This window comes from Seriola lalandi, unplaced genomic scaffold, assembly GCF_002814215.2.
Source record: "Seriola lalandi dorsalis isolate HSWRI2012SDOR001 ecotype SW California unplaced genomic scaffold, Sedor1 jcf7180002054794, whole genome shotgun sequence".
Taxonomy (NCBI): Eukaryota; Metazoa; Chordata; class Actinopteri; order Carangiformes; family Carangidae; genus Seriola; species Seriola lalandi.
This window is the reverse complement of record NW_019525347.1, coordinates 159282-175915: the sequence shown is the minus strand read 5'-3', so window position 1 is coordinate 175915 and position 16634 is coordinate 159282. Positions and strand designations below refer to the sequence as shown.

Genomic DNA, 16634 nt, shown 5'->3' with positions numbered 1-16634 from the left:
TATTTAGCTGCCATGTTGTTGTTTTTCAGGCCTGTTGATTGGTCTTTGAAATGAATGTGGTAGGCTAATCAGAGTTTTATGGTGGCATCGTGTCATAATTTTAGTGCTAAAATACACAAATCAATCTCTCTCTCTCTTGCGCATTCGATGAGTAAACCTTTTATATGCAAGTGTGCTTGAGAGAGGAGATGTAAAACTATACTGAGACGGTTTTTGGTTCTTAAAACCACAAATATATCTTCTTGTAGATCGACACCCTTGAAAAATTGTAAAATATGGGACCTTTAACACTAACATACTTTAATTTAAGTAAGATTTTTGGTCAATTAAGTGAATGATTTGAATTCTTATTCAACCACTGCATGTATGGCTTCAAGAAAAACCGAAACCTATAGTCTGATGCTAAGAATATGTCACCATCCCATTATGTGTATCCAGGAAATAGCCTGACTGTAACTATATTATTTAGGTAGCATCAGCTTCATCTGTCAAAAGAGGAAGCTTTTATGAACGTGTTGTCATGTTAAGCTTTTGTTGCCAGGTGATTACTGAACACTCTGGCTTTAATTTTAATTTTCAGTGTGGCAAGTGTGGCTTGGAAACAAGCAATGATACCTCAAGATCTCACTTCACATTCATAAAAGGAAGCAGCAATACAAGAACAATAATAGGATGATCACATGAAAACCTTCCTCAATATCTCTGAGACAAAAGCTAATGAAAATTCCTCTCATGTGGAAGTGCAATTAATGAACCCTGTATTTTTTATTCATTGCAGTGTAGCTGCAGCTGAGAACATGGATCGGAGCTGTATTAGTTTATTCAGAGATAATCAAATACCTGGTTTGAACATGATGCTACACGACTGGATAGTTAAACTGAAAGCAAACAGCACTTTTTAGATAAAAGAAGAGATTAACTACAGGGATTTAAAGGTGATTGTAAGTCTTTAATAAGGCAGCCTCTATAGTTAGAGAGTGGTATCAATTCCAGTTATCCGGTGGTATAAAAGAACTTTTAGGAGCTTTGAGTGCAGTTAAAAAGTTAAAACAATATAAGTAAATGAATCAGTGTTAAGACTGATCCATTTAAGCTACACCTGATGCCATTATTATCACAATTAAAACGAACTGCGTAGATTCTTTAAATAAACATTTACAATTATACATTCACTTGAAGCTTTAGCCGCCAGTTTCTATGGTTGTCGGAGCAGATCACACAGTAATCCCATGTGCTGCTCAGATCGATTCTCGTTGGAGGTGTTATTTACCTGATTAATCTCACTGTCTCGGTGTCTGACATCATCTTTCTTTGAGGAAAACATCATTTTGAGGGTCACATCAGACCGCTGTGTGATTTCTGAAGGTTTTAATCACAGGCAGTTGGTGCATGTGCAGGACAATGTGATCTGTTTTAAATTGCATGTGTTATTCACCCTGGAGTAAATTCTGCACAGTAAACATCTCAGCTCCGCCATGACGCCTGCGTACGGCTCTTATCAAGCCGTTCTTGCACCGTCCTCTTAAGTGGAGAATAAAAGAGGGAATGTCTTTGATGGTTCACTCACTGTCAGTGACAGCTCCTGCTGCTAAAAGCACTGCAGCGCCAGACTGACGGGTTTCCATGGTGTTGGACCAGAGCTGCTGCTTTCATGTTTGTAGCACAATGAGGAAGAGTGGTTTGTTAATGCGTGACTAGTGGCTGCACAAGTGATGTTTTCCCAAGTGAGATCTTGAGATATCATTGCTTGTTTCCAAGCCACACTTTAATTCTTTTTTTGTGTCAGAGTGTAAGGTAAAAAACGTCTGGCAACAAAAGCTGATATGACAACAACAAAAAAAAAGAAAGTTTCTGACACAGTACACAAATATAGGAACCACTTTCCTGATAAGGCACCATTTGAAAAGGATTTATAAGCTGTAATTAATGGATTTAGTAACACTTAATGCATCGTTTACCAATGCTTTATAGATCAGTTAGAAGCCATTAATAAGAAAAACTTCTTGGTTGCCAGGTTTTATAAACTCCTCTTTCATGAGGGAGAGACTTATCTTCTGGAACAGTGCTGCACGACATCTCGACCAAAACCCATTTATAAACTAGTTTTTAACACTTACAGGTGCAGATTTATTATGATATACCCATTAACATATACATAGAGTTTGACAAGCTGTTAATCTGTTCTTGCGAAACTTGCAAAAATGTATAATATTATTAGATTTTTAAATAAATAAATTCCCGTTCTGTTCTCTGTTCAGTACTTTTGCGATCTCGTGTTCTAGCTATCAGCCCAGATCAAATAGATGGATAATACTCAGTGTCCTTGAAATCTGCTCAGGTCTTGGTTAAACGTATTATGCCCCCTGGGTTTGGAAAAATTTACAAGATTAACTTCCGTCTGGAAATGCTTCTTTCACATCAGGTATTCAAGCATGACATTCAAAAAGTTTCACCAGGAATGTTATTACTTTAAAAAGACACATTTTATCTCTGTCATGTCTCTCAGTCCCTGTTTTTTGTGTCATGTCATTGTTGTAAAATTAATGATCAAACAGCTGCAATAATTAGTTGATCGACAGAATAATAATATATTTTGATAATGGATGAATCATTTTTAAAGTAAAAATGAAAAACGTTCTCCAATTCCTGCTTGTCATTTGTGAGGATTTGCTGCTTTTCTTAGTCTTACATGATAGTAAATTCTATATATTCTAAATTTTGGAGTGTTGGTCAAACAAAACAAGCACTTCACTGCTTTCTGACATTTTGACTCAAATCAATTAATCAATAATGAAAATAATTGATATCTGCAGGTCCATAATGTTACCTTTTTCTTGTAAAACAGATAACGCATCTCAAAAAAGTTCCTGGTTAACTAAAGGTTAAATAATCTTTTTTAAAAAATGAGAAAGGGGTCACAAAGTTATATTTCATCTGGAGGGAAAAATGGATATCTGTGCCAAATATCCCTGTGCCTATTCATCTAAAAGTTGTCAATATACTTTGGTCTAAACCAAAAATGCCAGCCAGCTGGTGATGCTAGACGAAAAAGTCAAGGGATCACAAGAGTCAATAGGCTTCCATCAACTGGGAGCTACGACTCTCTGCACAAACTGAGGGCGATCAATCCAATAGTTGCTGAGATGTGTCAAGTCTAGACCAAGCCGGCAAAAACATGCCGGCGTAAACAATAACACTGCAAGAAATAATGGGGCAAAGAGCAAGAAAAGAAGCTGTGGGTCGGTTATAGTGTAGGCCTGACGGTAAAGTGGCTTTTAGTGGCTTTTAGCACCGTCGATCCGTCCAGCAGGAAGGAGTGCGCGCTACTATTCCTGCTTGTTTACACTGTATATCTGACATTTAGCTCAGGTTCCTTCGGAGACCAAGCGGCATCAGCTCACTCCTGGAAAACAGATAACTGTGCGCCAGCCACTGAATACTAATGTAATGATAATACCAGGGTCCCAGTATGATGTTAAATAGTACATCTGAGGTTTCATGGCATAATGTGGGAGGAGAAAATGGGATTTTTTTTGAATAATACACAATCATTTAAAAGTACAATGGGCATTAACTGGCTGAAGTCGATATAGATGGATATGCTTGCCTCCCTGCCGGCCTAAAATTGAATCGTGCTAAAGCATTTTCTACTGCCTCCAGTCTCCATGCTCTACTTAAACTGTCTGACTGAAAATGTGCTTTCTGACAAAAATAAAGGGTAAAACAGATTTTAAACTACGACCATTGTATTAAAATAAATGTGTCCGTTTTTTAAATTTTTATGTCACAGAAACAAAGTCAAACTGAGTATGCCATGCTGGGGTCTAGCACTTAAAAAACTACCCTTGGATTCATGGCATTTTAAGTATATTTGGTTCTTAATATTTCAAAACACATGCCGTTGGAAATGAAGTGACGAATGCAACAGGAGTTAAAACAACTGCTTGCATTGAGGGAGCATGTGGCTTTGCATTTTTATGTCTATTCATGCTCAGTGAGTCCAAATCCTCAATCCTCCAATGCTCCTGAAAGGCAGACATCCCCCTCTCCTGGCAGAAACCTCCCTCTTCTTCTAAAAGCTTTGTTATTTCACACAATGATTTCATCAAAGTAATTCAGATTTTTTTTTTTGGTCTGGATGACATTTGTCTTTAATGAGGTTTCAGTTGCAAAAATAACAGTGGGTTGATTGTTTTTTTTGCCAAAGTCCAAGGAAAAGCAGCTTTGCAGTCCAACACCGGGTGGCTGTGATGTTTCAGAGGTCGCCCCGGTACAGTGCGCTTTAACAAGTTTTACACATGTTGCCACTTGCTCCGTTCACTGTGGCTGAAAGTCAGAGCCTGAGCACACGTCTTTATTAGCAGGCACCCGGTGGAAAAATAAAGGACAGGGTCAGCTCGCTCCCTCTCTCTCTCTGTACAGAACATGAAACAACCTGACAGAGGCCTGTACAATTATCCCCTCACCACCTCACATCACCCTTCAAACTCTTGCAGAGAATTGTTCAGTGTGAGCTGCAGCCTTTCCTCTGCTGCGCCCACACACCGCTGCACAAAACACAAGCCACGAGGCCCACTCCCAATATCAGCCGTTAAAAAAAGAAAGATCTGTTCCTACTTTCAAACCAAATGTAGAGACTAGATACGAGAGAAAAAAGAATCTTACGGTTAAGATGACGGTAAAATCCATCCTTCTTAAGCTTATAATGCGTTTCCCAGAAATCATCATACATTGAGCGCCTCCATTGGTGGAAAGTCACTAAGTACATTAACTCAAACTGTATTTAAGCACATTTTTAATGTGCTTGTAATCTACTTAAGTGCTTCCATTTTATGCTACTTCATACTTCTACTCCACTACATTTCAGAGGCACTACATCTGTCTGAAAGCTGAAGTCAATGGTTCCTCTAGAGATAAAATTTTACATTAAATAAAACACAGGATGAGCTTATAAAAATGCACTGCAATACATTCAATCAGCGGTTTGGTTTGTTTTCTCTTTCAAAAAGGCAGAGCCTATCATATTTCAAAATGTTAGCAGTTCCAAAGCACGATTTCCCCTCTGAACGGTTTCATTTAAAGAACCGTGAGAGGTCAAATGATGTAAATTAAATGGCGCTGGTTGGATTTGAAAATAAACTTAACACACAAAATTAACTGTCATCGTCTTCCTGTTTTCACCTGATATGTCTCTTCTGGATGAAATGCTCACGCACACACAGTACACGACGTGCACACTCATGAACCGTCAGGTTTAATGTAGTCTTAAGAGGCACTTTTAGATTAGTATTCACACTGAATGATTTCAAGTCTAAAGCAATTCTATTGTGTTTATTACATTTATGGTTTGTCATTTTATGCATTTTTAATTTAATTCTCTGTAAGCCATGGGATAAATATGCCATGTTACTTTAAAGTGTATTCAGAAGCTTTTAACTGCATGTGCCCTCGCTCATAAGTGCTTTGGGAAACGCATATGACAATTTTGAAGCGCTCAAAGAAACACTCTTAGAAAATGCTTTTAACTTCTAAGATTGATCTTTTTCTGGAAACAGATAATGATCAGTATTCATGTGTGTCTGAGTAAGAAAACATCTCATTGTATCTCAGGATGAAGGATGGGATTTAATTTTCTTTTATCAAGATGAAAGGAGGGATTCCATTTTCACCATCAAGATGAATTACAGATTCCAAATTTGATTTGAACATTTGAGAGGAAACGTAATCGCATCATGTCTCAGCACAGACCAACTTGTTATTTATCGAACAGGATGTGTAAAAAGCAAAAAGAGAAAAGAAAAAAGAAAAAGCACAGACTTCCAGTGGTACCATGACTGTAAAATGCTGAGAAGACTTCAGATGTTATGTAAGCCTTTTCCACACATCTCTATTTGCTACTGGCCACATTAGCTGTTGTAAAGAGGCACCACCCTGTCTATAGTTGCCCTGCAAATGGGGCATTTCTTTGGCTCTGGCAGGGCATCATAGCACTGAGCACAAGCGCACACATGACCGCACTCCAGAAACACACAGGAGCGCTCCCGGCTCAGACAGACAGTACAGCTGGTGGGCGACACGCTGCTTTCCTCTATGTTGAGTTCACGCATACGTTTCTTCTGCTGCTCCTTGAACTCCTCGAGCATGCCCCTCTCCTTCTTACTCTGTCTGCGGTGCACATACTGCTTCCACAGGATGTAGACGAGCATGGAACAGGCGGCGACGCCGAACACGAGAGTCAGAATCCTCCACAGCCTGACGCTGTTCCCCTGCTTCCTCAGGAGAGACTCGTAGTCGAGACGGGTGAGGAAATAACGGAAGCCCTGTTTGGGTGGCTGGAGCTTGATCAGGCTGTTATCCAGCACCAGCTCTCCCACCCCTGTGACGCTGTCTCCCAACCGCAGCATCTCCTCGGTTTCGTGGATGCCCTTAGGTCGCTCCCCGCTAATGAAGTGGCCAATGACATTGGATAGGGACTGGACTGAGGGGTGGAAGTTTTCGTAGGTGGTCTCCAGGTCCAACTCTGCAGCGTCTAGTGGCCGTATAATCCGAACTGTGGCGGCGATAGCTTCGTCGTGAGACCCGAGGGCAAACGGAACCGTGTTGGTGCGCTGGTGGATGATTTTCTCTGTGCTGTTCCTGTTCAGAAAATCCCACTTGTTAATGTTTTGTTTAAAGCTGCAACATACGTTTATTTTCATTATGTATTAATCTGCCAGTTACCTTCTCTATTAATCAGTTAGTTGCTTGGTCTATAAAATGTCAAAGAATTCCCATTAAAGTTTCCCAGACTCCGAGGTAACATCTGGAAATGTCTTGTTTTGTCTGACTAATGCTCTAAAACCTAAAGATATTCACTTTGCGATGTTATTAACTGGAGAAAGACTGAAAATCCTGACATGGAAGGTAGAGGAACAAGCTAGTTTCTTTTGAAAAAAATAAACAATTTTGTCATCTTTTTTTAATTCAATAATAATGTTTCAAGATGTTTTTTTTTTATTATTATTAAAAATGAAGAAGAAAAATGGTTTATTATTTATTCAATATGAAAAATACTGCTTTTCCTCCCATTAGCTGGAGTGTGGAGTCTGTGTTAAGAGTACGGACCACAGCAGCATCTCAATGAACAGAAGTGATTTGCTGGTATGATCATATAATGTTCAATGCAGCTGAGCAGCCAATTTACTTTATTCATTATATATTAAAAGGTATAACAAAATGTATAATAAAATGTACAAACTCTGTACAATCCAAGCCACAGTAGATCAAGGAGAAATCTTAAAGAACAAAGCCTTGACATGTTGACATTATTCAACAAGCTGTGGTGCAGGACAAGACGCGAGTTCCTGTTTGTAACTTCACATATGAAGGAGACTTTAGAAGGAATAATAATGTGGGTTGTTGTTCAAAGTCTGATAGTTGGTGTTTGCCTCCCACAGAACAGGGACAGTACTGCTTAAGGCTTTATGCAGTTGCACTTTAACAACCAATAAACAGTTTTATGAGCTTCACTGTGCCTTGTGAGTGTATTTACTACATCCAGTGTACTATTAACTTTATTTTAACCCTCTCACTGACTTACCAGAGGTGAGTGGTGCGATTCCACACCATCTTTTCCTCCTTCAGCGTCAGTCTTTCAATGACGCCTTTGCAGTTTTCAACAAACTGACTGCTCAGAGTTTCCTTCACATTTCTGACGACACCTGGAGCGTACAATAAATAAAGTACAATGTAGAAGTATTCTCAATGTTATGCAGTTACATTTTTGTCATGATAAACAAATAGTATAAATTAGAATCTGTCCTGCAAATATTGTTGAAATTTAATCCACAATACAGTAACTTTATTTAGGTTTCAACAAGGGTCAACACACCTTCTATGACAGCATATGGGACACATCTGCCAGGGGTTTCAGACAAGATGCTTCTCAAATCCTGGTCTATGGATACTTTCTTGGCTTCCTGTGGAAACAGACTTTTCAGATTAAGAAAACGGAACAATAGGTTCACACACCTGTGACATTCCCACGTCAGAAATGTGGCTGACCTTTAACCTGGCAACTGTTGTAGCTTTGCTCCTGTAAATGGAGTAGAAGAGTGCAGTCAGCGCTGAGCTGCTGGCTAAAACCACGATCTGTGCAGTCGAGGGTTTCCCACTGGAGTCCATCCTGTGATCTGCAGCAAGGAAAAACAGATGATTGTTGGTGTGCTGTGCTTACAAACAATTTCCCACTGCTCCCTATACACTACATTTCACAGGGAAATACTGTACTTTTTACTCCAATAAAAATTTTTTGACAGCTAGTTTCTTTGCAGATTAAGATTTGACATACAAACCTAATATTCACTTTACAAAATATCATGCACCCATAAACACTAAACTACTGCTGCAACTAACAATCATTTTTTTATTGTAGATTAGCCTGACCATTACTTTCACTTTTAATTGATTGGTTTTAGGAAATGTGAGAAAATACAGAAATGCATCCAACATAAAAACAGAAAATAAATAACAATCAGAAGTAAGAAACAAGTTGAGAAACGGTTAGAAAAAAAGAAATGTACTAAATACATAATTTAAAGACACTTTCCATGCCTATGCAAACAGATAATATTGTGAATATATATTGAAAAGCAACTGAACTGACTTGATAATATTTCAGTCGCTGCACCGTCACTAAAACATGACACGTTGCTAGAATATTAATTATTTTGCTAACATCGATTACACAGTGACATTTGATGACTGGAGTCCTTGAAGTGACACAGGCGACTAGCTTAAGTTTCCCCAGGATAACTTGATATAAAGCTTTATTGGTCATTAACGCGATGTAAACGCCACTGAGACGTAGCTACTTACATTTCTGAACTGTCTTCTAACCCCCACACTTTACTGAGCCGCCTGGCTAGTTAGCTAAATTAGCAGTTAGCTGAATTAGCAGTTAGCTGAATTAGCAGTTAGCTAAATTAGCAGTTTGCTAGCTATGCCTCGGCTAACTACGATTAGCATGATTTAACCACCCGTTTATAAAGATACTGTAACAGTCCTGTTACAAAACACTGCGACCACTGATGGCTTGTTAGAACAACTGTTAAAAAGGTTTGTCAAACCTGATTTCACAGTCTTCCCTCCGTCAACAGAGACTTTATCAGCAGCTGCAGGTCTCCACTGCTCAAAGTAAACACCAGTGAAGCCACGGACATGCAGTTCTCTTCTCTGCCAGAAGATGTCGCTGTAGAATCAATAATGCTGCCAGATTTGTCTCATCAAAACATTTTTAATTTTAATTTAGGAGTGGATTATTTTTTGACCATCTTTATAAATATATGTGATTAAAAAGGCTGGTAAGCCTCAAGGCAGAAGTAGTAACAAGAACACAGACATGCATTTTGACTCTGGATGGGAAATTTATTTGACAGTAAATATGATAAAATTAGAATTAGGGCAATTTTATTTAGACATCGTAAAATTCACAAACAATCAAAATAAGTGTGCTGAAAACTATCAGTGAATTACTTTTATATTGACAACTTAAAAACATGATTATTCTCAGGCAAGGTCTTTTAAAACAACCTCTGAAATATAAAATCTTTTCATAAGTGAAAACTACCCTAATGGTACAAAAAGTAGCCCAAATTATAACATAATAAAAAATAAATTTTTACATATCCAACTCAACAAAAAGTAGGCCAACCAGGCTAAAAACTGCCAAATCCTGCAACACCGGGGCCCTCAAAAGACCCAAGTTTAGTCTATATCACTTTGGTCTACTTTATTAATCTCACATTTGTTAGAAATATGGACCACTGCCTACAATATCAACTATGTCAGGTCCTCCATCTTCTGCCCCCATTATTTTGTTCAATAATTGATTGATTGTTGAGCGTATAACATGTCAGAAAATAATGACATTTTTCACACTGAACATTAGTATTCCTTGAAGCCCAAGTTAACATATTCTAATTTCTTGTTTTGTCCGAGCAGCTTTCAAAAATACAAAGACGTTCAGTTTATTATATAAAAAAAACTGTAGAAATAGCAAATATTCACAAGAGAGACTTGGACAAGTGAATCATTGCCATTTGCCTTTCCTTGTATGATTAATTAATTATCAAAATTGTTGTTAATTTTCTGTCAGTCAGCTAATCATGCCAGCTCTATAGTACTGAATGGTTTCTGGGTGCCTGAGGAAATATGTATGTATAAGGGGGGTCAGTAGGGGCCCAATGACAAATCTTTGCCTGGGGCCCCCAGGAAATTAATCTGGCTATGCCCAATAATTGGACCTTTTCATGGATTACATTCTGACAAGATTAATGATGGTTGAATACTGACCACTCAAAGCCTTTTACATTATAGGTCACTCATTCACTCATTTCACACACACTCACTCGCACACCGACGGCACAGCATCGGGGGCAACTTGGGACATGTGATTCTGGAGGAGCCAGGGATCATGTGTTATGTCGGACGGGAATCTTTTTTTGTGGCTGACTTTATTTGTGAAGCGCGGGGAAGACATTACAGATTGCAATGTAAGAGGTTTGACTAATATTTCATTGCTGCAGATGTATTTGTTGGTGTCCAATAAATTCACGTGGGCTGGACATATTGTGCATGTTGTGTTTTCACAGCAGAAAAGTCACAGATTTCTGAGTGTGCTGTGGAGTGCACACGGATGTCTCAAAAATGCAATTCACGAAGGAAATGGAGAAACCACTCACAGCTGCAAAAGAGACAAACACATTGGGATTGGTGATTAGACACACTGAATGAAAAAAGGGGGAGTCTCACTTTTTTGGACTATATGTGGAAATTAGTGGATCAGTGTTGTGTAACACTATAAACAATCGTGATTGCACAGCTGTGTTCACACAATTTATAGATACATTTACACACATGATCTAAATATTAGGTTAAAATACTTTGTGGTTTAAAGCCCTCAGTCCTTTCAGCCATTCGGAAATGTAAAAGTATGGATGTGAAATAATTTAACTTTAAGTACCAGACGGTATTTTGAGAGTAATCACTTCATCTCAAGGAGCACAGCTGAAAATGAAATCAGCTATACATGTTATATTTGACTTTGAACCGTTTACTTTGTTTCTCACTCTAAATATACCTGTTTGTATGTAATTGTTTTCATCATTTATTCATTAAGATAAACAGACTTGAGACTTTAATAATGTCAGCAACAAATTTATTGTCAGCAACTGTAATTTCGCCTGGGGGCACCCATAAAGTTGATGTATCAGATAACTGGTGACAACATACTAAAAACATTGTTGTAATAATACGTTCTCATAGGAGAAGTTAGGAAATGTTGTTATACATGTATCTATCATTAAAAAGCAGCTGCTCACATCTGCAGGAACAACACAACGGTGAATTTGACACAAGCTGAAGTCAAATTAGGACGAGATCTCAACCACTGTACATACTGATATAACTACTCATATACCGTATACTCTGTAGGTGGATGTACTCAGTGGATGGATAGTGGCTCATCATGAAGTACAATATTTCCCTTTAAAATGTAGTGGAGTACAGTAGAAGTTAAAAATAGAATTAAATAGAAATACTCAAGTAAAGTGCAGGTGACTGTTTAAAGATATATGTAGACGAATTGCAAAAACAATTTTCTGTATACAACATATTGTATGTACTGGTAGTTGTAGTAGCACAGGTAGAGCTAATAACAACAATGGTTCCATTCAACCCTGCACCTATAATTCATGTTATCACACCCACTTCTTCACTTCTCTGCGCCCAAATAGAAATAGAAAAGAAATAGGAGTGTTTATGATTTAATAGATAAATGCCATTCATAAAGTAATTAAGTAACCTGTAAATTGTTCATCACTTCAGCAGTTACATTTTATTATTGTGTCCGAATGATAAATAAATGTCTCATTAGAAACCAAGAACTCTTAACTCTGTGTAACTGTGTTGGTGTTATGGTGTTTTGCCACTACCTTCCATGCCACATTTAATTTCTCCACTGCAATTTACTGGTTTTTTCTTGTGTCACTGCAGAGGACATAAAGCTGCTGCTGTAGTAAAATTAATACAGAATCCAATCCATAAAAATGTGAGGGAGCACCCGCGGGCCAGATGGAGGTCAGGGAGACTTTCCTTCCCTGAGTTGGCCCTCTGAGCGAGCGGTTTATCCTCGGCAGCATACAATTTTTATTTCTACAATAGTATTATTGGTGGTTTCTAACGTCAACCATGATTTTGGGTCTACTTACACTTTCCCACCAGAGAGAGATCGGCTGTTATCAGGCAACATGAGTCACAGTGTGAGTTAGTAGATTTATAACACTGAGTGCAGCGGACTGGGTAAACCTTTTGTTTAATGGATTGCTGTTGATATCTGACAATAAAACTTCAACTAAATTGAATTTGCCTTTATATTGCTCCTTTGCATATTCTCATTGCATCATGTGTATGGTGTATTTCACGGTTGGGTTCTCAATAGGCAAACGAAGTTCTGAACGTAGATGTTATACTTCAAACTTCATGCACTGTTAAAACTGACTGAATCTGCTAATAATGTCAGGTAAAGAAAAAAATCACAACCTCAGTGTGTTTTACAGATTGTTGGAGTTGGAGTGAATTATAAATCCCTCTATGAAGAAACTACACGCTACTTCAGCGACTTTATTGTTTTTGATAAATTATCAGATTTTTATTAGACTACACAAAAAAACAAGGGACATCCAGATGATGGATTGTGTTGGCTGTGTGTTTCCCAAAATACCCCAAACCATTTCTGAGTCTTTGTTTAGTTGCTCTAGGTTCTTTAGCTGTCAAAGTCGCCGCATTGCAATCCATTAAAACACTGGTGCTGCAACACTGTTGTGAGAGAACTGTGGAGCAGAAAAACAGCAGCCAGTTCCAGTCAGTGATAGCCTGTGTCAGTGCAAGCAGAGCTGCTTTCAGTTTAAAAAGTGTCTCTACTTTATTAAAACTAGTTTGTCCATGCTTGGGGAAAAGAGAGGTATAGTCCAAATCCTGTCTGGCTAATACTCCTTACCAATCTTCAGTCTGACAGGACCTCCTTAGTAGATATTTGCTGTTGGGGTAGAATGACATTTACTGTATATGGACCTAAATAAATCACTAGAGACTATATATTACACTGTTATGATAATACTATAAGCCTATATGTTGTTCTAGCCAGCGTACAGCTAGCATACCTCAAGCTAATGTAATGAACAACATTATGTGTGAAAAGAAAATTGAGGCAAAATCAAACATGTAACACAAAATTAAGGTTCATACCATGTCTATCAATTCATGTATGTATTTTCTATATATAAAATATTCACTGTGCCCCTTTTGATTGAATGATTGTGTTCCAGATGGCATTTGAAAATCATTACTATCAAGAGAGCAGAGGCCTTTAAAAGCTCATAAAAAGGACATGTCAGCTACAGGTAGGTACCAGTATTGTCTCTAGGTTAGTATTGCAGAATGTCCACGTCTATTACAGACCACATCCTGAAAAAAGGAAATTGCAGCTCTTCAAAAACCTCAGACACCCACTTACTTATACAAGGACATCACTCTGGATGGAATTTAAATTACACAAGGACTGAGTTCACTGGGTGAGGGTGAAAAACCTGCTTCGTGTACTCTCTGCTTGGGATAAAATAAAATAAAAATCAGTGATAATATCCGCTAGAGGAAAAAAAATCAGTCTGAACGGGGCTTTACACTCACACAGTGTGTGTTGAATTTGGATATTCTGTGCTTTTTTTTTCTTTATTTCTCAAGATGTCCAAAAAGAAAAGCTTCATAAGCTCACACAATACACTTCACAAGCTCCCTAAAATCACAATTACATTTCTGTTCGTTCGGTTGCATGTTGGCTGTTGGTGTGACAACATGGTGGGCGTTTCTCCTCGCCTTTAGCTAAGCTAATCACGTGCTGAGCTCCATTTACACACGAGACTGTTATCAATCTTTTCATCTCATCCGAGGAAGGAATGCAAATAAGAATTTATCCCAAAATAAGATACTCCTTTAATGGAGAACTTTTTGGGATAATTTAGCTCTTTTCTAAACAGATGAATTCCTGGAGGATTTAGAGATTAGTATGCCCGCCATGTGACTGTGACATAATGGTGCGCAGCAGCATGACATGAGTGCTTCATCTACAGCAGAAGAAGGTAATGTTACTGCAAATTAAGATTGTGTCATCAAATAATTGTACGCCTTATTGTCTGTCCTATGATTCTTTGAGCAGTATGACAGAGAAGAAATTTGGTATTTTAAAAGGTCTTGAGAAGTCTTAAATTGAATTTTGTTGACACTGCAGAAGTCCTGCTCTGCATCTAGTTAATTGCATTAAAACTATAATTGTTTTGAACAGGATTTTATATTAAAATATTTTATTTAGACAAAAATATAACCAGGATTTAAGTTTTACTTCAATATGGCTGCTTAAACTTGAGAAGTTTAATAATGTAACAGGAATAGCTGCCACACAAATCTCCTCAGGCTGCATCAGTCTGACATAATCAACCTGACATGTGAATGATGAGCCTACGAGAAATCACGGCTTGCTTCTAACGGGAAAAGGTGCAACCTCGTTTTCAACCCCAGCAAAAGAACATAAATGTCCTTGGGGCTTCGGTTCAATATTAGTCACCTTGCTTTGCGGCCAGAGTCTACCTTGCAGATCCGGTGGCCCACGTAAACCTCCTACTTCCTTACTTTCTCTGTGCCCGTCACATGACTTTTGCTGAAATGCCAGCCTGACACACATTCGAGTGGATTCAGACAGGCAGAAATAGAGACAGCAGATGAAGGCAACAGCTTTATGGGAGGAGTACAAGAGGTGAGAAGAGCATCATATGTGTCCTTTTGATGCTGTAACGTTGAAAGGATGACAGTTTGAATTTGCTGTGTTTAGAAACGCTTGGGACCTTGTCTGCCTGTCAACATCCAGACATCCAATTACACACCCAAACACACAGCGCTTAGATTTGTTGTTATTTTTTGTTGGATTTTCCAGATGTTGAAATTCATGTTGATACTTGACAAAATGCTTTTATTAAAATTATTATTATCAGCTATTTTACAGCCTAAGAACTAACTAATGAACTTTTAAAGGAGCTATTTGTAAGTTTTGCTATTGCTACATAGCTAATTTTAGCATCAGCTGTTATACTTACCAGTCTTGAAGAAACAATGCGAGTCAAACATCAAATTTCATTATTTTACTTGTGAAGAGCGCGTCTCCAGTGCTGGAAAGAAACCCTCTTGTTTTGCTTCCATTTCTATCACTTCTTTTCTTCTACTGAAATTAGCATGCTAACCAGCTAACCCCAGGCCTGTTGGACCAGCTAGTCACTTTCAGATACCGAATCACTGTGGCATCCAAGCTGCCCTGATTATGGGCCCCTGTCATGTAAACACAACGATGGCTGGCTGAAGCTCAAGCAATAGTAAACCGCTGTTAATGCTAACGCTGGCTATGTAGCAATAGCAAAATCTACAAATAGCTCCTTTAAACTGTCAGATTTGAAGGAGCTGAATAAGTCGGCACTACAACTGTCTCAAAGTTTCAGCACCTCCTTTAACTTTCATTCTGACTTGACAAATACCATTGTTCAGCATATAAACAGGATACACAACAAAGACAAGTCTATTTTAACTTCATTCAGGTGAGCTCAAAATCAAGGATGAGACCAAAAGGTTTGGTCATTTGATTAAAACTTCAATAGTAAATTATCTCACGTAAAAACCTATTAGGAATAGTTGGAAGTTTGAGTTTGGAGTTTTTCTTTTCTGTTCTCTCACCATATCACACACCTTTCAGCTACACACTGGTATACAATCACCTCATTCTCCCACTGAAAAGCACATTATTTGGAAAAGTCTCAGTTCCTCGAGATATTGAAATCAGCTGGCATTCTGTGTCTGGAGGATTGCCTCTGAGGATCACTCAACAAGAGCTCTGGCTCTATAATGAAGCTATTTGGCACAGACTTAATTGTGGTGCCGCTCATATTCTGTCCTTCAAAACTTCAGAAGTGTAACACATATACCTGCAACGTATGATGAGACACTAAAAATCCAAAATTTGCTTTTAAACAGCAGAGACAGACACTATCAAGCATTAATACAAACAAAAACTATATAATATTCACTTGGCCAAGCACAGCGACTTCTTGTGGAGACTCGAGTCCCTCTAACTGCCATGTTTACATTTCAATTATTGTACAGATTGATGAATGATACATGACGTCTTACTTTGTGATGGGTTTTGTTACCTTTGGGCAGAGCCAAGAGCTGTTTCTGTCTTTATGCTAAGCTAAGCTAATCAGCTTCTTGCTGTAGCCCTCATATTTAATGGGCAGACATGAGAGAAGTGTGGATCTTTTCATCGAACTTTTGGCAAGAAAGCAAACAAATGTGTCTGTTTAATTATTCCTTCCTATAAGTTCTTCAAATCTGCACTCTGATTAATGGCAGAAGCTAATAGTCTAATTAACATTAGCATGCACTAAATGGCTGTTATTTCTAATTTCATTTGGGTAATTGGCCTATTTTTTATTTGACCTTACATGCAAACTAATAAATCACTTGCTGTAGCGCAGCATGGTAAAGCTCAGGAGTAAATG

General features: G+C 38.2%; 1 protein-coding gene across 1 annotated transcript; it reads right to left on the bottom strand.

The window, feature by feature from the left end:
- Positions 1 to 4716: 4716 nt before the first annotated feature.
- Positions 4717 to 9199, bottom strand: mul1 (mitochondrial E3 ubiquitin protein ligase 1). The gene is made up of 5 exons (XM_023425660.2): positions 9108 to 9199; positions 8044 to 8171; positions 7871 to 7958; positions 7580 to 7700; positions 4717 to 6636 (listed from the first exon to the last, which is right to left on the bottom strand). The coding sequence occupies exons 2-5, from the start codon at positions 8161 to 8163 to the stop codon at positions 5907 to 5909; spliced, it is 1059 nt and encodes a 352-aa protein (XP_023281428.1). The 5' UTR covers positions 8164 to 8171; positions 9108 to 9199; the 3' UTR covers positions 4717 to 5906.
- Positions 9200 to 16634: the final 7435 nt, after the last annotated feature.

Excerpts from the sequence above, each read along its gene's own strand:
- mul1 (XM_023425660.2), bottom strand. The coding sequence starts at position 8,163 with ATGGACTCCAGTGGGAAACCCTCGACTGCACAGATCGTGGTTTTAGCC. Across the intron at positions 7,959-8,043 it reads CAACAGTTGCCAGGTTAAAG|GAAGCCAAGAAAGTATCCAT; the intron begins GTCAGCCACATT and ends CTGTTTCCACAG. Across the intron at positions 6,637-7,579 it reads AATCGCACCACTCACCTCTG|GAACAGCACAGAGAAAATCA; the intron begins GTAAGTCAGTGA and ends TTTTCTGAACAG.